Below are 21,928 nucleotides of genomic sequence, written 5' to 3'. Positions count from 1 at the left end.
GTGCACCTAATCCTAAAAATGAATTTAGAGCCCTGTATAATGTATTTCTTTTAAGAAGTTTTTGTCATTACAACTACAGATTTACACTGTACGTCAGTGACTTCCCATGTCTCACCAGACAATGGCGAGTCCTGACGAATAACGGCTGCTATATAAGGGTATCAGCAACTATAATGTATTAAAGGTGAGAAACAGACAGTAACATCTATCTTCAACATAACAGAAAACAAAGTCAGTTTAGGAATACTAACAGGGTTAAAGGAATAAGAGAAAAGAAGGAAATCAAATGTTAGTACTGAACAAATAAACATAACGGAATGTACTAGTATGGTATATCTTATCAACTCTTCACATACTATGCTGCAAATTGTTGGCTACATTTGGATCATGACCATATGAGGCATTGAAGTACTGCTTCAATAAATAATGTAACGCTTTCCTCTGAATGGAGAACTCTTTCCCTAACTCAACAATGCAGACTAGGGCTGGGTACCGGTACAGAAAATCCAGGTACAGGTCCGGTTCAGGTCCAAAGGATCAGGTCCAGGTCCGGACCTGAACCTGGACCTGATGCAGTATGACTCATATCAATGGTCCTCTTCACTACAAAGAGATCTATTTGGTGGAGTATTAGACTAACAAAATCCCACAACGCTAACTGCACCTGTACGATTGGCTGTAAAACGTGGTAGAAATTACTATAAACTCTATTCTACTTCACTCTTGTTATTTTCTTCCACCTGCAAGTGCCAAAACGTGTGAATGCCTGATAAAATAATCTGTTAATTTTCTAATCGGTCCAACATCCGGTCCACCTAGTTTTTTCAGGTCCAGTTTTTCTGGACCGGTCCAATAAGAAAAACCAGTTTTGTACCGGTACACTGTACCGATACCCAGCCCTAATGCAGACCCATTGCACTTGTCCCTTATGAATACTATGAGTGCTACAGGATACACATTTTGTAGAAAGGTCAATAAGTTAAGAACTTATTTGACAAGAATCCATGGAGTGATATTGCTTGCTAAACTGTTTGGATCATAAGGAAAATTTATATTTCTTCAGAAAGGAATATTCTTGTATTAGGGTCAGGTCACATTTTTCATATGCATAATAACTTAATAACAGAGCATTCTCGGGGTAGTCATTTTAATATGTTGTACAAAATTCAGCTGTGTTTTTATGAAAATGGGCTGTCATAGGTTCTTGTTGGTCGACAGTTCTGTCATACAGTTCACATGAATGTAGTACGATGGTAGCAGACAGCCTATGACGAATGTGCAGTCATCAATAAATGTTGCCCTTTCTGATGTATCAGATAAATACATTACAATACAGCTTCTAGTTAACCCTAGATGTCATCCAAGTTCTCGTAGATACCTTACCAGGGCTTTAGCCAGCTCGAAATTTTTTTCCGTCAGCAAATTTCCATCGTCGCAAAAACCGCGAAAATCAATTATTCCAGGAGTTAGAAGGACTGAACTGAGACCTTGAAAAACGGGTTTTAATGAGATTATCGTATGCGAAAGGGCACCGACACACATTGTCAACAATCATAACAATAGCAAAACAAACAGTGTGTAGCTTTTACGGCCGTGGACGGCGTCCCCCAAGCCACCTGTAGCTTCCACCAAGGAATTTTGTCCGTCAAGGTTGACGGATTGGTTTTAAAATTTTTCCGTCACACGCAGCAAATTTCCGTCAATTGACGGAAAAACGGACGCTGGCTAGAGCCCTGTACCTTACATAACGTATATATGTAACATACTCTCCAGAAGTTGATCATCATGTAAAGAACACGTTGCAACACTCAGTTCCTGCGGTCGTCATCCTCCTCCTCAACTCTCCTCTCGAACGGCAGGACCCCCGTTCCGCGGTCTGGGTCCGGCATACGCCACATCCGCATGATGGACTGGTCTCTCAGGTAACTGTGGGAACTGTATTTTTATTTATTCATCTCAAGACATGTGGGTAGCCCCTACAACTTATTTGAAATTGATTTCCAAGGGGGCCCACTACATAAATAACAAAAACAAAACGTGTTACATTCAGTAAGACAACCAGAGGACAACAAACAATATGTACAAATAAACCGAAGCGTTCATTAGTTTCTCTGATATTGGAGGTTACTGTAAATGCAGAAATGTTTGCGGTGGTTTGATGTTCGTGGTTTTCGCGGTGGCGACTTCACCGCAAACTTAAAACCACCGCAAACATTTTTCCATTATAGTATTTTTACTCAAGTCAATGGCGATACTGCGAACTTAAAACCACCGCGTTTTCCCACTGCTGCGAAAATAAATCCCCGCGAACTTAAATGCATCTACAGTATTGCTAAGCCATGATTTTATCATGTAGGTGCACAAGAACGCAGTATAATCTACCTCCCCACTTCAACTAGTGGTATGGCTGCAGTTGCAGTTTATGTTACTACCTAATAGTAAGATTATATTATATGTGGAATTCACACCAAAGCTGCTTTTCTACTTGGAGAAAAATAGGCCTACACCAACAACCAGCCATTCCAAATGTAGCCTTAGAAGAAGTTGAGTAGTTAAAAGTTCTGTGTTGGTAGAAATCATTCTTAAGCAAGGTTAAACTACTGTAGTTTCCAGCATAAACATCAGACTTTGAAATGTTTAACAAGCAAACTACCACTCCTGTTACATCACATTATGCAGATAGAACACATGGCTCAATAACCAGTGGATCATAAACTGCAGAAAGAGATGGGGCGCCAGAAATCTCAGAAAACTTATGATCAACTGCTCACTGAGTCACATGTTCTATCTGCATTACATGACATCACAGAGGTCTCTATTAAAAAAAGACAGGAGTTGGACAGTGTAAAATTGGGTATGTCATCTTTCGTAATGGAAACTACAGTTCAACTTTGCTTCATAAGGAAGTTGGACCTTCCAAAATTTATTTTTTGCAAGCGCAAACAACTCTCCAATAACAAAATAAGCATATCTGGAGTTTAGAAGAGAGTGCAGCACACCTACCTCATGTCCTGTGGTGTGAGGAAGATGAACTGTTTGTGGCGGTGATCTTGGGCCACCTTCATCATCATCTCCATACTGATGCGCCGGTTCACCATGTCCTGCACACAGGATAATGTCACATCATTAACTCACATGTCACTGGAACAACATCTGTCTACTACTCATCATTTTGGCCAAACCTCTTGATTTGTCTACATTTATTCATGTACAGTTTCATTACCAAAGCAGGGCTCGAAATACCACCTGCAGATGCAGGTTAGTGCAGGTAAAATTGGAGTTGTGCAGGTATTTCTGGTGTCTACCTGCACTGGTCCATGTACTGGATTTTATACATAAATGTCATATGATGCAGGTGCATATGAATTGATTAGCTGCATTGACTGTTACTACCTATAAAGTACAAAAGAAAAAATAGCAATGGTTCATGAACAATTTTAGTAAAATCCATACTTCCTAAATTTAGAGTGGGGCAAGTAAAATTTGTCTGGTACAGGTAATTTTCAATGTTACCTGCACCGGTGCAGGTATGCAGAAAAAAGTATTTTGAGCCCTGAAAGTAACTCTGATGCATGTAATGCATATAATGCATGTTCAAAGAGCATGACCTCAGGTTCTATCTAGAATTCACTGGACATTGAATGGTAAGCTTTACTGGTCTCTACCGAATCATACATTATGGATTATCTCTTCGGCATCCATTTTACAACTGGCAAAGAGCTAATAATCACTGCAGTAATAATCATTGCGTCTATAAGCACTTGATTAATTTCCAGATTTTAGTAACACATCGATGTACAAATGCCATTCTCTGTACCAACTTAGACACTAGCTTGAGGAACACACGTGAAACATTTTCTAATGGCTATGAGAAATCACTTTCAAAGTATGTCAAAAACAATAGGCAGATGTGACAATAGGAAGATGCTCCTCACCATGAAGACATCAAACTCGTCCAGACACCTGAAGGGAGACTCCATGGAGTCCCACAGGGCCAGGATGAAACACACGGTGGAGAAGGAACGCTCCCCGCCAGACAGGGAACGCATGTCCTTCGTCACCTGCTTGTTACTTTCACTTGACTGCACCTGAGGAACACACATATATGCAATCAGAATGGACATATCTACCTCAGCCCTACATGCTGTCTTCTCGGTACACTTCAACAGATTCTATTGAAGTGAACATTCATCGGCATACAAACAAAACAATCCAGAACAAGCCAACTTTTCCATCTCACTAACCTCTGACTACACAGCCTCACATCCTGTCACTCTAAAGCATTTAAATAACGGCAGACAAACACCAAGACAAATACACAGACCAAAAACAATACCTTCATTTTCATGGAGGTAATAAAGCCCTAAAAAACTTTTGTGCTCACAGTATGACATCCAAACTTCAGCCACTGTCGTGACCATCGCAATCAGGCTTTTAGCCAGGCATGCGTCAACGAGTCATCTGGACTCCCTTTTCTTAGAATAACAAGAAATTTGATGCCCCTGGACTCCCTATTCTGGGGAGAAAATCGTCTGACAAGCATGAAATTCTGATTGACCAGGGATGCTACCAGGTCATCTGTGGTCATAGTCTTCTACTGTCACATATGTAACAGTATTTTTGCCTCTTGGGATACCTTAGAATGCACTGTTTTAACTTAAAACCATCAAAAACTCTGCACCATGGAAGGTGGATACCCCCAGACCCCCCTACAATTGTCACTTACCGCGACTCACCAATAAGTTTGGACTCCCTATTATAAAATCCTAGCTAAAAGCCTGGTCGCAATTGTCTCACAAACATATGTGTACCTCGAGTGAGAGGGTGCAGACTCTGTGGTCAAACTTCATCTTGCCAGAGAAGCCCCTCTGGTGCAGCATGTTGATGAAGAAATGGTTGGAGCGCAGGGCCAGCATGCGCCGGAAATCCTTGTACAACTGCTGGCGCTGGAACATGATCTCATCCAGACTCTGAGAACAGAGGAAAGACATGGTTAGATTTCTACTGTAACTGTATTTAAGTTCGGGGGGATTTTAATTTCGGGGTAGCGGAAAAATGGAGGGCTCGCTGTGGTTTTGAGTTTGAAGTAGTGCCATATACTGTAGTCGTATACTGTAATGGAAAAATTTGATTTTGAGTTTGCGGTGAAGCGACCACCACGAAAACCGAGAACATAAAACTGCTGCAAATATTTCGATATTTACAGTATATACTGGGAAGGAAAAAGGTTACCACAGACAGACATAGGACATGTTCACTCAGATCAAAGCTTTACAAAGGATATGATCATAACCAAAGGAAGAAAAAAGTGACAGTGATCTCAATCCAGTTAAGCTCACAGACGAGCTAGTCTTCCACTGGTTTTGACAGAGAAGACGATATGTACTTTATTTACAGGCTCATTGAGCTCTTTTTGACAAGCACAATGAACAGTGGACCATGGCTTAAGTTCTGTCATAAAGACTACTTAGGTTTAGATTAGAACATGCAGCACAATTATCACCTTGATAAACCTCTTGAGCTCCCTAATCTGATCCTTGATGGTCCCAAACTGTTCTCTGGATTCGTAGTAGTCTTTGGTCACCTCCTCTCTATTGCCACGCCTTTGAACAGAAATAACCATGAACACTTCTCTCCAAAAATTTCTAAAAAGCACAGATGTGCAAACAATGCAATGTAGTTAAGGAAATAATAACAAGCAGGTGTATAGCTGATGGTATATTGAAAGTAGTTTGGTGACATTATTGGCATAGGCAAATAGTCAACCAACATTATGACATGTGACAAGCCCTGTGTGGTATACATAGGAAAATATATAAAAAAATTTTAGATGCTAGAAATCCCTCTGATTATTGTTCAAGATCCCATACTATGCACCCTTGCATCAAGTAGATTAGCCTTATAGAACTGTAGTTATGTATCAGCAGATGCCATGCTTTGTACCTTGTATAATGGTTGCACAATAAAGTTATATATTATCATTATCACTATTTAGCAATACTCTATGCATGTTCTGAGGTAGAGAAAGCATGGCTCACTTGACTTCCTCCTGAGCTATCCTCTTCTGGATCTGAACGATCTCGTTCTCGATGTTCTTGGCCGTGCGTCGCACCTTCAGCCTCTCTGGACAGATCTGAAAAGCTTTACCTGTCTCTTCCTGATGACAGAAAAAAATATATAAGATCTTACTTCAGTCAGGAAGAATACCATCCAAAGGTTTAAAAGTCTCACATGAGGTTATTAAATCCAGTGCTTAATATACTTTTATCAGCCCAGGCGGCAACCCGAGTCAAAAACCGGTTGAACCATCAACATTTCAGTTAGGCCCACTTCCAAGTTATTACTTTCTTCAAATCAGCTACTTATCCATTATCTTTGAGTTACACGTTACTGCTTATGTTTTATCTTATCAAGAAATAAGTACAAAAGCTTATGCACCTAGGTGGGGGAAAGCAATGTTCTAACTGCAAAATCTCATGCTGCACACTGCACTACCTGGGTTTAAAGTTAAGTTGCACCAAGCAAACTGTGGTTGCATTTGCAAGTGTGCAACTTGGGTATTTCAAGCACTGTAAATCTGTCAAATATTTCAAAGTCACATTTCACAAAGTCATCGTTTTAAGAAGTAGAGTTTACTGGGAAAGAGGGTAACGCAAGTAGACATAAAAAAGACATCATAATTGCACAAATGTGTAATAGATCTTGAAACCCCAAGTTTGATCCTTGAGGCTTAAACAGAGCGTCATTGAAAGTAAGACCAGGTAATAAGGACTCCACACTCACCTCCACTTTCTTAGCATGTTTGTCATGTTCCTTCTGCATGTCGGCAATCTTCTTCAGGTGTTCCTTGTGTTTCTGCTCGTAGTGCTTCCTGTGCTGCTTGGCTTGGGAAATCTCAATGTCTGCACGGCCAAGGTCATCCTAAAACAAGGTTATGTTTCCATTTCTGTTAGAGCATGTGACATATTTAGCCTTAAAGGGGACATTCAAAGGCAGTCAATACAGCTCAAGAGGGACACAGAAAATCTGGTCTATGTGGACAGGTGTTGACTATAGACAGCATTCTTAATGCTAATTGATTCTTGATTCTACTTGACATTGTCAGGCAACAGAGGTCGTGGTATATCAAGGAAATCCTAGATAGAATGTGTTAGGAGGGACATCAAGGTGTGCGGTCTAACTAGTGTGAGCCCGCTGGATGGAGTCACATGGAAGCGCAGTGTGAAGACTATCTGACTTCTGCCCACCCGTGTCAGGGATCCTAGCAGCAGTGTAATCAAATACTAGATACTGCTACTGTGTCAATGGGAAACATTATCTTAGGGACCATCAAAAAGTGGTCACATTGGCCAGGTGGTCGGTACGTAGAGATGGCCTCTAGTACAAGTTCAACTGTTAGCAAGAAAAGCGGCCCACACCTTCAGTGGATCTGCACTATCTGCCAGCTCCCGGATCTGCTGGTCGATCTGTTGGTAAGCTGACTCTGCCTCCTCCAGGTCTTCCTTCTGAGCATTGAAGTCAGTCTCGATGGTTTCCATCTTCTCCTCCAGGCTTTTGATCTGCTCATCATACATCATCACTTCCTCTTCCTGAAAAAGATGAAGGAGATGCTAAGTTCAATTGCGTATATGTGCAGCCATGCTTAAATTCCTTATCTGTTCAACACTGTCTTACGTACATTTCAAAACTCTTTTGCTAAGTTGAATTGTGTATAAATCTATGTGCAGACATACTTCACTTCTACCCTCGCTTGGATGCCCAAAAATCGGCTGTTCAAGACTGTACATTTAAAACTCTCTTGAAGAGAAACTCTGATACTTGCTAAACTGTCTTAGCCTGCCTCCACCAATGTGAACACCATGGTGGATGGGACCAGACTGAGGTCGGGTAGTTTACATTAGCTGATTTTATGGGTTGGTTTTATAGTACAACCTTGGTCTTTAAAGTCTTTCCAAAAGCAACAAAAGACCTCATGCAATTTTTCTTGATTGTATTTGTCCTTGATGCTTATCATGAATGATGTGCTCTAAGTAAGAAATCAAGTCACAGATAAGAAAAGGACTAAGACTTACCAAGGTTGACACATCCACTGGTGTAGGCTCCTCAACAGACTGCAAGTCACGGATCTCCTGAGAGGTGGAAAAAGTGAAAACCAGAATATTCAAATACTTACATGAGATACAGACTAAAAAGGACTTTAGAGTTTTGCTATAACTATATATAAGGCCATGTTGATTTGATTACATGATGTATGTTATACTGAATGATATATCCTTCATCTTTTCTTTAAAACCTTCTTTTATGACCTTGCCAATCTATGATATTAGTAGATGTTTTACGATATTTTTTTGCATTCAACGGCATATACTTGCTTACTTTGCAGCTACTATGACTAAATTTTTCCCAATCTTTGGAAATGGCCGAAAATTGATGCACACAGGATTTCAACCATATGATCAAATCAACATGGCCTAGGTATACTACAAACAGAAATAAGTCTATACAAACACAGGATAACCCCACTTACATATTGTATTTTGTTGATGCTCTCTTGAGTCTTCATCTTCTGAGTCTGGTGGCGGCGCTGCTCCTGCTGGTTCTTACGGATGTCCTGCTCCAGTTCCGCCAGCTGCTGCCGGGTGGCGCTTCCATCCTGCTGGAGACGCTGCAGACGCTCCTGAGTCTCTCTGGGGAAAAGGGAATTTCAAAGGAAAGTGATCTCCATCCAGTTTTAGCCCACTGAAGAGCTAGTCTTCCACTGGTCGTGACAGAGAGAACAGACACTTTGTATAGTATTTACAGGTTCATTGTACCGGGGAAATTTCTCTAGCTGTTTTCAACAAGCGCAATGAACAGTGAACGGCGTAACGTCCCGTCCTTAGGACTGCAATTCTTTTCTCATACTGTAAATACATTTATTTTTGTGAGGCTTAAATTGAGGTAGAAGAGGAATGAAAGTTTTTGCTGTGTTTTAAGTCTGTGGTTTAATTAATTACATATAGTACAATACTTCTAGTAATACATAGGAAATGTATAATCATGGTATCATCTATTTGCAGTGAAAAAAAAACACAAATGAAACAACCATGAATATTCTAAGATTTAGTGCAATTTGGTAATCATTTTTTCATATGCTGGTGAAGAAAATAACAACAATCACTACTACTACAGCATCATCATTTTGACATAAAAAATGCTGTGAAGACTACGTGATTTCTGTTAACAAATAGCAATTCTTCTACAATTTTACACACTGCTATGCTCTAATATAACATATGCTTTAGTAAAAACACGACAAGTTCTGAAGAACTCACTGTACTTCCTCCTCAATGCTCACACGGAGGTAAGAAGACTTGTCGGTGTTGGAGGAGTAGTATCTGTTGGTGTACACCTGGTCCCCCATGGCTGTGAAGGCCTCGTTACAGTTCCTGGGGGGGCGCTGCAGCTGCATCACCTGACGAGCCTCCTTGTTGTCCTTAATCATCAGCACACACTCGATCTTCCGCTGGGGGAGGAACGGGCACGACGAGGGTTAGGCAGAGGCGGGGCATGCCGCTTTTTTAAAATTTAATAGCTAGTGAAATGCAGCTTAACCACAGCACGTGTTTTTAGTCAAGCACACCGTTCAAACTCTCCTCTTCTCAATAAGTGTGTTAGTAGAGGTTTCATGCCTACAGTACACACCTGAAGCTAAGTACAACAGGCGAGACAAGGGCATACATAAAAAAACAAGCATCAGATCTTCATAACATGTCATCAATCTTAGTAATGCCAGTTTACCTTCATCTGTGGGGTGACCTATAACCTCTGTATTTTAAAGCAAAATATTTAAGGATATCAAGTCAGCGGACGGCAGTTTCAAACTGCAACATTTTAAAAATATCGCAGTTTCAAACTGCCGTCTGTCGACTTGATATTCCTAAATACCCTGTTTTTAGATACAGCGGATATAGGTTACCCCGCGGATAAAGGTGAACTACCGGTAGCCTTACCATATACTAGCCTTGTTCTTATTTGAAATCAGTCCATTACCGATTGGAACAAAACACAAATGGTACACAAATACATTATCATTAAAGAGGAAAACAGAGAATAACCACAATGTTGTACCTGATCGATGAGGAAGTTGGAGACGACAGGGTCCTCTATATCCAGTACATCCAACACAGCAGGGTAGTCAGGGTGCTGGACTCGGTTGGTACTCACATCGTAAGGGCGCTCCTGGAAACACGAGTAGTCAAGTATTTTTATAAGGAGGGTCTTGTCAATAACAGGTTAAGCACACGGCTTCAGAACAGTACAAATAAGAACAGAAGAATTAGCGAAATGATCACTAAAGAACTGATCTAACTAAAAAAAGCACATATACATGTACACGGGTGTGCAAAGGTGTGACAGGTCGTTTAGTGTAATATAACCAGCAATGCCATGCCCCATACCTTGAAAGCTAGTGTATGTCGTCGAATAGCATTTACCAGTTATATAGATACTTTTAAAAGACTGTAGATGCAGAAGACAGTGAATGATGATGATGATAAATACAGTTACATCAGACCTATGGCTTTTACAGTGTCTGGAGCATGCATTTTGGCCAGGTTGAAGCTTGTTACAAATACACAAGTTTTGAGATCGATCTATGACTCACATGGAAGTGACTGATGATGGTTAGGTTAGGTGTAACGGGTAATATAACCAGCTGTTGCCGTGACACATGCTAAATGGCGGTTACCGGCTATATAGATACATCAGATCTATGACTTTTACAGTGTCCGGCACAGGAATATTTGCCAGGACAAGTTTTGAGACCTATGTCTGACTCACGTGGAAGCGTCTGATGATGATGATAGATACGGTTACATCAGACCTATAGCTTTTACAGACTACAGTGTCCGTAGCATGCATCTTTACCAGGACATGGTTGATGTTACAAAGTTTTGAGATCCATGTCTGACTCACGTGGAAGCGACTGATGATGATGGAGGGGCGCCTCCCCTGGGGGCAGACCTGCTTCATGATGCCCTCCAGCACCCTCTCATCGTGGTGATCGTTGGCACAGAAGGCAAACATCAGGTTCTTCAGACAGCTCTCCACAGCCAGGGCCAGCTCTGGGTCACGCAGGCTGATGCAGCTTCCTGGGAGGGGATAGAACACATCAGTCACTACAAGTTCACAGTTTCTAGTATCACGGCAAGGGCTGTCTCCAGCTTTGAATATTTTCCCCACCCATTGTTTGGGAGCCCATACTGTTGACCTTCCTTGTTAAATGTGTCATTTCAAGCCTGTGAAAATACATATTCAACAGTTTCATGTCACGAAGGTCAGATTTTGCAGACTGATGGGGGTAAAAAAAAATTCTGTCCAAACAAGCAAATTTATGTCTCACGACAGAGGGACGGGTCCTTGACATATGTTTTTCAGCTGTGGTATGATGTTGGGACCTGCATTTTGAGCACTATCCATGCAGCACCCAACAACAAGCATTCAGTATAACAGGTTCCAACGTTGCCATAAGAACTCCCCAGCAGTGAGTACTGACCGAGCGGCCCGCGAGGTTTCTGGTGGAACCTGCCCTGCTGGTAGGCCTGGTTGATCTGGCGCACCAGGTCCGGCATGAAGTTTCCGAAGCGCTTGAGGCTGTTGTTCCTGCTGGACTGGAGGTCCTGTAGCCGGCGCTGCAGCTGGCGCGTGGTGTTCTGGATATCCTGCTCGTCACGTCTGCACAACAAACATACACATATTCCAATAAAGACTCAGTTGGTAGAATCCATAGTTACAAAGTTTGAGCTTTTTCCAACACAAAGGAAACACACCATGAATTTTCAGTCGATCTCGCCAACCTTTATCAGATGTCTGATTAACTGTAAATTTGTTGAAGGTTGGTGAGATCAACTGAAAACTCATGGTAAGTGTTTCCCATGTGTTGAAACAAAGCTCAAACTTTGTAACTTAAAACATAACGTTACAGACAGTACAGCTAGCTGTATAAAGGGTTAACCTATCTGACATTGCCAAATTTCTTCAGTTTGCTTTACTACAATGAATCACACTTTTTTCTACACAAGACAAGGACCTATAACACAGCTTCTATGCAGCCTATATAAAATGTGTGCATTCAGCAATAGATTATCAAACAGTCCAAGACAATCCATTTCAAGTTTAGTGTGATCATACAATTTTCCACTCAAGCAGTCAGGAATAGACAAGTCCACTGACAAGTCCATCCAAAAGTGGTGACAAGCAAGCACATGTCATCCTGTACATGTCATCAAGTCAAAGTTCCTTCCCGCGCCTGATGGCGCATAGGGCGGCGCCCATCTCCGTTTCAGTAGCCCTTGGGCCACACAACGCAATCACTACAGCAGGGGGCTAGTCCACTGGTAGTGGTGTGTGTTCAACTTCCATACTCTTTCCCGAATGCTGAGTGCTAAGCAGAGAAAGAAGCATGTACCATTTTTAAAGTCTTTGGTATGACTCGGCCGGGGATTGAACTCACGACCTACCGAATGCAAGGCGAACACTCTACCCACTAGGCCATTGCACCGTACATGTCATATGTCATCTAAATTTCAAGCCAGTGAAAAGTTGGTTTGTGCCTGTAGATTTTTTTTTGTATTTGCCCTAAACAGAAAGTAAAACTTGTCCAACTCAAACAGCAGCACAACAGTTGAAAGACAGAGAAAACCTTAGATCTACACCATGAAGTCTACTCAGTGTTATACTAGTATGCATGACAGCCTTACTTGAGATTGTAGAGCTGTTCCTTGTAGAGAGTGACAGCCTGTGCGAACTGATCGATCTGGTGGTCGGTGGTGGTCTGCTGTGCCTGGAGCTTCTGCAGCTGCTCCTGTAACAGCCGGATCTGTTCCTCCCTGGCCCTGCGCTCTGCCTCATAGTCCTGCTGAACACTGGAGGGGGGTTGTTGGGATAGGACAGACCACATGTTACCAGACGTTTAGTACAGGGGGGACACTAGAATTAGTGCCTGCGCCTAGAGCCCCTGGTGAGAGAGCTCAAATAAAAAGAAGGTTTTAAACCATTAAAAGCCTTTCTTGGTGGGATTTTATCTGAAATCTGGGCATTTTTGAAGTGGCTATTGATATGGGTATTAGGGTGTCATTGCAGTACAAGCTGTACATCACTCAAACTTCCCTCTAATACATGATGAACATTTTTTTTGTTTCAAGATTACATCATTTCCATTGAATATAGATACAAATTCATAATCCATAAGGTGAAGATGGCAAGACGTGACAATTATTGCTAGACAAGTTACCTGTCTTTCATTTCATCAATCCGCTCCATGACCTGCTCACGGTCCCTCTTGGTAGTCTTGAGCTGGTTGAGGACCTTCCTGTGCTCCGCCTGGGTTTTCTTGCAGGCGTCTTTCTTCAGCTTGAGGTTGGCCTTGGCCTCCTCGTGCTTTGGGTTGAGTGCCTGGACCTTGTCTGCCAGCTCCTGTAGTTTCTGCTGGATGTCCTGGTGTTTGGCCTCTGCAGCTTCCACTTTTTTCTAGAGAGAAATAACAAACATACATCGTTGAATGGGTATCAACATTCTTGCCTGGGTGACATAGAATGAACCAAATTTTCCTCACAAGCTTTAGATTTGCATGAAACCTGGGTTATTCCTATGAATTAAGGACTACTACTGAAAATATAGAAATGCTTGTCATTTTATGTTTGCATTTTTAGTGCCCTCCCCAGCAGAAATTTGTTCATGTATTATTACTATACTACAGAATTGTTTCAACTACGCAATTTAGAATACAGCTACAACCTACTCTCCCCTTCTACTGTAAAATTAAATCCCCAAGTCAAAGTAAATGAATTTAGCAACTGCAGTACATCATTTCACTAACTCCAGCACGATGTAAAAACACTGTCAGCATACATATTAATCACTCTATGGTGCTTTGACTTGAGAATTATTTTCTTTCACTTCTAGAAGTTGAAAGAAGACAACAGAAACCTAGCAAACTCACCATGGACTCCTGCACTTTCTGGTCATACTTGGGGGTCCTTGCCTCTTCTTGTTTGATAGCTTTGGCTATGGGCTCCAGTTGCTATGCACAAACAAGTGAGAAGAACAGAAGATTTAGGACGATTACTTTATATTAACCATGTGCAAAGGAGGGTTTTTAACTCATAGTCATACAAATCCTTGTTGTCATTTGCTGCCTCGTACGCTTGCAGACAGCCTCTGCCCTCCTTGCTTCCAATGTCTACCATATGACTGTGCTCTGATTTTATCCATGTAGTTTCCTCACAAGAACTGCAAACGTTGTGAACTGCGAGTAAGCAAATGTAACATCAGAATTAAGAATGATAAGAAAAGTGAAGGAAAGATTTATGTGAGTCATACACACCTTCTCCAGCTCATGGACCTGTGCCCAGGCATACATGTTCTTCAGCCCTTCCACCTTCTTCTCCAGCTCCTGGAGAGTGGCCAGGTCCTTGAACCTCTGCTCCTTCTCAGACACAATCTTCTCCAGCTGGGGCACAGTCTAACACAAAACAAGGAGTTAGTTCAGGCTCCATCACTCACAATACTAAAGAAATTACTTACAAAAGGAGCACACAACAAGGGCATTTATGTGTGCATTATGAAGAAATTCTGAAATCAAGTTCTACTTCAAAGCCATGGTTTGTCTAGTCCAGGACACTAAACTTGGCAGTTCTGCCATGCTTGATCTTGTGGTACAGCTATCGAAACTAGATCCAAGATAATATCAAGTCCTTTTGGTGCTTGCAACTGTCATTGTTTTTTAGTGACATTTTAACACGTTTACTGAAAACCCATCTGAAATAAATGTCATCAGCGCACCATTTTCATGTAAAAACTTCTTTATACTTGCACACATTTTGATAAACAAAAACGAAACAAAAATGTGCATAAAAATGTCAAATTCATGATCATATTCTGTTTTTTTTGTAAAGGTATAATACTGATACATGATGTAAAGGTGTAAATGTAGCACACTATTAATGGTGTTCCTGGAACTACACATTTTCCTCCTCTCTAATTCTCAACCCTGTCCATGAGAACAGACCTCCTCCTTAGTCCTGAGTGTGGCCTGGATCTCCTCTCTCTGCTCCTGGATGGTGCTGTAGTCACTGCTCATCTGTTCCAGCTGGGTCGCCTTCAGGAAAAACTACAGCCAGGAATGAAAATACTTGTTGAATCAAAATCAACTACTGTAGTGTGTGTGTGTGTGTGTGTGTGTGTGTGTGTGTGTGTGTGTGTGTGTGTGTGTGTGTGTGTGTGTGTGTACAGAAAAACATGTTAATGCACAAATACTATAACCAGCAGTATGAAGTTTGCTGTCTATGGAGATAACTGCCCAATAAGATATTGTTAAATGTTTGTACACATAGTCCACTGTACGTTACAAACAGTGAAATCAAAACATCAAAGTTCTGTATGATTTCACTTACAGTGTCTGACAGATGTGTTTCTTAAAAGAAACATATCTGTCAGACACTGTAAGTGTAACATAGAGAACAGTATTTTACAAAAAATGCGAGGGAAGGAAAAGCATTTTAAGCTGGAGAGAGACAGCCCTAGGTTTCACCAGGGGGGACCTTGGAAGCCAGTTGAACACAAGTCAGTGGATTGATCAATCTCAGCCAATAACAAGTTGAAACCAATAACTATCAGATGGTCTCTCCTGCCATAATCATTCTGACTCTCCTTAGAGCTCAGTCTGTGAGACATTGTAAGACAGATGAAGCCATACCTTGTACTTGTCGGAGGCATTCCTGGAGTGGAGGAAGTTCCTGCTGGTGTCCTGGTTCAGGATGGAGACAGGGTTGTCCACCTGGATGTTGAAGTGGTCCAGCACATGGCTCAGCTCCTCACGCTTGGTGGAGATAGTTTTACCTGGCGTGGGAAAAAAAACAGGTCTGTGAGTTTAAATGAAAATTCTGCGTTTTTGGAATCCATCGTTGTACAATTTCAGCTTCGTTCTGACACAAAGGAAAGGGCCAATCGATTAACCCCCTCTGAACTATGGCGGTAGTAGATTCAGTTTCCCTGTCACCTTTGATTCACTTTTGACATAATTACACTGGTTTCCAGATAGTCAGTGCAGAGAATTAAATATCTGATGAGGGTTGGCAAGCTCAACTGAAAATGGTGATTGTTTCCCTTGTATTGAAACAATGAATATGAAGAATACACATCACTCATCTTTGATACTTTTCAGCCAAGTGAAAAAGAAATTAATTGTCATTGTGGCTGCTTTGCTTTGATTACCATCTAAGACAGTGCTGCAAATGAAGACCACCCACAACTCACCTTTGATACTCTTCAGCCTGTATGAAGTGGCGCCGTCCTGCGCCAGCCTACGCTCCACGATGACGGCTTCCCCGTACTCGTCGGGTTTGTACGCCTCCAGGCCCCTGTTCCTGATCCTGATGGCCACCTCCGCAGCATTCTGCCCGTGTTTGATGAAGCTCTTGATGCTCTTCCCGCGGTCTGTGATGGTGGCCTTCCCTCCCAGTCCCACTACCAGCCCTGTCAGTACTGCACTCTTCCCACCTACAACCACACACAAGGGTATCGGCTTTATCAAGTATTCAGATTAAAAACCATGGAGAGTTCACAGACATTCTCCCAATATGAACATGACTGCTACATCTTCATATCTTTAGAATCATTTTACAGAGAACAGTGCTACTTTCTTTCATAACTGTGGAATATCTACATTTGTATGTGTATAACAAGTCCTTTTTTGCAATTTTGATCGTCTTTATTACATTTAGATAAATTTCTTCCGTCCAACTGACAAAATAATTGGCCCTGAAAAAGTTACCCTAGAACTAGAAGTTACCCTACTGAGATAAAGATGTGTAAGAAAATGTCAGTAATTTTCTCTACCCTTTGCATTCAAAATACATATATACCCTCTGAGTCTCCTCTATCAACTTTTTATTTTGGTTCCTACAAGCCTGTCAGAAAGATACAATATGTTAGAACTTGGTGATGTATTGAATTCTATTATTAACTGGAAAGTCAAACAGCTTTCATTGAAGGAAAAAACATGTAGGTGAACTACACATACTTCCGTTCTTCCCCACCACAAAGTTGACATTAGGTCCGAACTTGAACTCCAGACGGCTGTGGCACATGAAGTTTTTCAGAGATATGGCCTCGATGATGCCGGTGTCAGCTTCTTTCTGCAATATTGACAGCAAAGTTAAAATTTAAAATCTATATTGATGGCACCTATTGTTGACAGTTGTCTGCACCAATAGCTACATAAACAATTTGCTACTGAATTCTACTATGATTGTTTATAACAGAAATTACATGGAAGAGCCCACCAAAGGAAGAAGTTGAAACACAGCACATAGTTAATGGTAGTAGTTATGATGAAGTAGCTTGTTTCTGAGGAAAATGCACACATATCTACAACTACATACATCTATGATATCATCTTCATATCACCCATATCCTACTTTCATACAGTACCGTAATTTCATCTACATGTACTTTCATGGCATTTTAACACAAACAATTCTGCACTGCATGTGTATTTTCATTGGAAATCCAGATTCAAAATATCATGATTTTGTGGTCAAGAGGTTGCTGTGTAAATAAAGCTACTGCAAACATTTAAAAAAATCTACACTACAGTTAACCAAGTGACCAATCCCCACACTAACCACCTCATTAGGATGGTTGAGGTTAGGGTCCCCCTGGGTCAGGTTCATCACATCTTCCTCCCCAGCCCCATCCCCCTCCTCCTCCTCCTCCTCTACATCAGGGTCCTCCTCATGGTGGCCAGACTGGGCACGCGCACGTTTGGAGGTGGACGGCTGGTCCACTTCAGTGTTACTGCCCTTCCTTTTCACCATCCTGGTCTTCTGGAGGAAACACAACTCTCTAGTTATGGTTATTCAACACCAGAGTGCCTTATCTCCAGGCAGATTTACCAGTCGCGTAAGATAGTTTCAAAGCTGGCTTATACCCCCTCACATGTAGCAAAAATCCATCGGACGATGAGTCTGCGAGCCCTAAATTACAGGGAGGTATGACCCTGATGCCGACGAAGAAATGGCAGAGTTCCAACCTTCCCGTCAGGGTCATGCCTCCTCGTAATTTAGAGCTCGCAGGCCCGTCGTCCGACCGATTTTTGCTACATGTGAGGGGGTATATGGAGTATGGCTGGCCAAAGGGAGTCATCAGCCACTGGGAGTCATCAACCAGTCTCTTCAGTAGCCAAACCAAGGAGGTTGAAAAGAGCTTGCTTCAAACACACTCCTAGGCCGGTTTAACTCCTCTGGCAGCTTTTGATAGTACTGTAAATGCATTTAAGTTCGCGGGGATTTAATTTCGCGGTTGCGGGAAAAAGGACTTTTCGCGGTGGTTTTAATTTCGCGGTAGCACCATCCACTGTAGTATCATGCCCTGGAAAAAATGTTCGCGGTGGTTTTAAATTCGCGGTGAAATGGCCGACGCAAAAACCGCGAACATAAATCCACCGCAAATATTTCTGCATTCACAGTACCTTATGCTACCGCAGGATCTGCTTGGAGATTACAAAGTGCTGCAGTAAACCATGCAGTTCAAGATTTTGGTCTACCTTTTCTTCCTCTATGTATGTCACAGCAAGGAGTCACAGACTTCGGAGGCCGTGGATAAATACTGTGCTCTGCAGCCACAACATCTAGTCAATGAACAATGCCAGGAACCTGTGACACATTGCTCCCAAGGGACCTGACGATATTTACCGGGGGGGAGGGCTGGTGCATAGGTGGGGGGGCCATTGAAAAATTTTTTGAGCCGAGGGGGGGGGGGGCATTGAAAAATTTTTTGAGCCGAGGGGGGGGCCATTGAAAAAAAAATTGCCTTAGGGGCCTTGATAAATACAAGCAAAATGTGCCCCTGAAATACAGGAAATGAAGTTTCAGATGGTCAAGATTTCAATTTTTCTCTGGACGTCCCTTGCGACGGCTTGCGCCTCCGGCGCACACAACACTTCGGCACTCGTCGCCATCAAAAATCTCTTCCTCTGACAGAAAATTGTCATTACATTTAGCATAGTCTACCAGCGAAGTTTATCCCTCAAAATGCAGAAAATCGTGTCTCAGAGGGTCCAAACTTCATCATTTGAATGACATTTCTCCAGACCTACCTTGCGACGGCTCGTGCCATGCCCGGCGCTCGAAATCGTGGAAATACGTTGGGGGCCTCGTCGCCCTCAAAACCATGTGAAGTTCTAATAGAAAGGCTATTAAACTTAGCTTAGTCTGCCAGCAAATTTTGCCCATCAAAATTTAGGAAAGATCGTTTCAGATAGTCAAGATTTCCAAATTTTCCCGGGGGAGCATGCCCCCGGACCCCCAAGGATTACGTTGATATAGTTCGCCCTCCCCATACGGAGAAATTTAATTTTCTGCAGCCGCCTCTGTCGTGTGATTCCATGTTCGCACGAAGTTTAAGAAAACTATAGAAACTAAAATTGGTATAAATATCAATCCTACGTGCATCTGTTCTTTGTATTCGGAATGGTTCACGGACGGCAACGGGATAAAACATTACGATGTTTACTTTCGTGACAGCGGGCTCTCTGCTGCATATGACGTAATCATGGTGGCGTGAAATTTTTTTGGCAAGTTTGTTGGTTGCAATTGGCCGAAATAACTCCCGTTTTGGAAAGATTGAAGCAGTCTTGAAGCGGTTTTCGTAACGATATCGCTAAAATGTACCCAAGTCTCTTCCAACTACAACATTAATTTGTTTTCTTTTGTGGAAATTTCGTACATGTGTAGTGGAAAAGATCGCCTAGGATTACCGCCCCTCCCCGCCCGCTTTTCTCTTCGTTGATGTGGACGCATAAAATCCACATTTTTTGCCTCGCAGAATGCGGGAAATTTCGTTTTAGAGGGTCAAAAATATCAAAATTTCTCGGATAGCATGCCCCTAACCCCCGAGACCGGTTGGGCCTTCGGCCCTCCGATCCCTGGACGGCCTTTATTAAACAGCTAGCGGTCGGTCTGGCGGAAACGCTCAGTTTCGTGATCTTGCGTATTAAACGTTACCAGAGACTTTTTTCACGTAGATCGGAGAAGTGATATCAGACAAGGTAAGTCTTATAACCGTTGCAGCATGAGTGTAACAACATCAAGTGCTACATGTTTGTATATATGTCATCAAAATGAAAACTCGGCTGTTGTAAAACTTTGGGAGATAACATATGCCCCAGCAGGACTCCAACGTGCGTAATTTGTTGACGTGCGGGTCTTGACACCCCGATCGTCGTCACGTTCAAACAACGCTACCGCTATTGTTATTGCTATATTATTTAATGACAGACTGTGTGTAATGGAAAAGGCAAGGAAAAATTTGGGGGGGGGGGGCCATTGAAAAATTTTTTGGGGCGGGGGGAGGGCCATAGAAAAATTTTTTGGGGCGAGGGGGGGGGGCATTGAAAATTTTTTTACCAGACCTATTTTGCACCAGCCCTCCCCCCCCCCAATAAATAACGTCAGGGCCCCAATTTAATTTGAATAACAATGACCCCCTGATGTCATGATGTTGTTTTTGTGAAGAATGACAGTGAAGGTGTTTGTTGATGACAATGATGCTCATGCAAAATTCATGATCCATCCTGTTTACCAAAACAATACACACATTGTGCTACCTGTGAAACTTCTGTGTAAGTCTAAGAAAAGGCTGTCAACAACTGGAAGCTTCCAACAATACTTATAACGTTACATATGCCGGAAGTGGCTATGAATATATTATTTCTACAAGTGTAAAAGAATATACCAATCCTGTGTCTTTCTGAGAAATTTTTCTTATGACTTGTTGATGAAAGTTCACATCCAGTTAGTACTTACCGTAGAACTTTAAATGTTCATGGTGGTTTTATTTCTTGCAAACACCTCTAAGCAAAATCAACACCACCAATATGTCTTTTCTAAATCTACAGATTAATACAGATTGCTTAAACCGTGAACTTCCAACGCTGCGAAAACTTCCCTCCTATTGCCAAACAAACAAAAACAGCAAAAGTAAATGCATCTACAGTATGCCACATCTGCAACCTATTAAAATTTTTTCCACCCCTCCCCATCAAGCCACTGCGAGGCGGCAAACTTGCGAAAATTATAATGCCATGTGATATTCATGTTGTACTAGACAGTGCCGTTTACCGTGCTCCTTCCTTTTTCTGAAAACTTCTTCTGGGTGAATTTCGTGACTGCAGATCACCATAAATTATTTTTCCGAGGCGGCCACCATTACGGTCCACACGGCCCACACACCGCGCCGGTACATCGAAACCTTGCTGTTTTGATCAGTTTCCTCAGACAATCAAAATTTCTGACCTCACTCTCACATAATAAGCTTGTATACCATTGTGCATCATTAGAAGTATCAAACAAGATATCACTGACGGAAAATGTACGGAAAAACTGAGTGAAACGTACCTGTGACAGCCTCCAAAACAAACGGAAAGTTGGCACAAGCCTGGACCCGTCTGGACAGAAAATGGCGCCAACAGCTTCAAGGCGATGACGTCAAAAAACATCTGTGGCATCGTGTGATTGGATGATTGAAACGCCCCCTACCGAATCTTTTGATAAATGTAGCTTCAATTCTTACTTGGAGATGGGATTTTTAAATGCCACTGAGAGTCCAATAATCCATCAAACAGATTCCTTTGTAGCAAAACTGACCAATTACCATTGTTTTGAGTATTTCCAGTTCTCAAGTTTCCACAGACAATCAGGTCCAGGTTCAGATCCGGACCTGAAAGTGATCCTCTGGACCTGAACGGGACCTGAATTTTCTGTACTGGTACCTTCCCCTACCAACAGTAGATTTTTTCCTTTCACATCTTATTCTTTGACTTTAGATATATTTTGGCATTCTATGGCATTAGACTATGATTAGTTACCTGTTTTCTGATACTTTTTTT

General features: G+C 42.0%; 1 protein-coding gene across 5 annotated transcripts; it reads right to left on the bottom strand.

The window, feature by feature from the left end:
- Window positions 1-1,150: 1,150 nt before the first annotated feature.
- On the bottom strand, window positions 1,151-21,545 carry LOC118409497 (structural maintenance of chromosomes protein 6-like). Of its 5 annotated transcripts, none has more exons than XM_035810555.1 (25): window positions 21,438-21,545; window positions 17,667-17,867; window positions 17,063-17,177; window positions 16,297-16,539; window positions 15,737-15,879; window positions 15,050-15,151; window positions 14,366-14,503; window positions 13,982-14,062; window positions 13,274-13,509; window positions 12,741-12,905; window positions 11,537-11,715; window positions 10,957-11,132; window positions 10,111-10,221; window positions 9,315-9,505; window positions 8,528-8,687; window positions 8,073-8,129; window positions 7,419-7,589; window positions 6,784-6,921; window positions 6,039-6,157; window positions 5,504-5,603; window positions 4,812-4,970; window positions 3,936-4,088; window positions 3,004-3,101; window positions 1,740-1,935; window positions 1,151-1,378 (listed from the first exon to the last, which is right to left on the bottom strand). In XM_035810555.1, exons 2-24 carry the CDS (start codon window positions 17,856-17,858, stop codon window positions 1,809-1,811), a joined length of 3,354 nt encoding a protein of 1,117 aa, XP_035666448.1. In that variant the 5' UTR covers window positions 17,859-17,867; window positions 21,438-21,545; the 3' UTR covers window positions 1,151-1,378; window positions 1,740-1,808. The 5 variants fall into 5 exon arrangements, with proteins under 5 accessions (XP_035666448.1, XP_035666452.1, XP_035666451.1 ...); XM_035810559.1 differs by having other exon boundaries at window positions 1,740-1,926; XM_035810558.1 differs by having other exon boundaries at window positions 17,670-17,867.
- Window positions 21,546-21,928: the final 383 nt, after the last annotated feature.

The sequence above is a fragment of the Branchiostoma floridae genome, chromosome 2 (assembly GCF_000003815.2).
Source record: "Branchiostoma floridae strain S238N-H82 chromosome 2, Bfl_VNyyK, whole genome shotgun sequence".
Classification (NCBI taxonomy): Eukaryota; Metazoa; Chordata; class Leptocardii; order Amphioxiformes; family Branchiostomatidae; genus Branchiostoma; species Branchiostoma floridae.
Note: the sequence above shows the minus strand (reverse complement) of the source record. Positions and strands in the feature narration are given on the sequence as shown.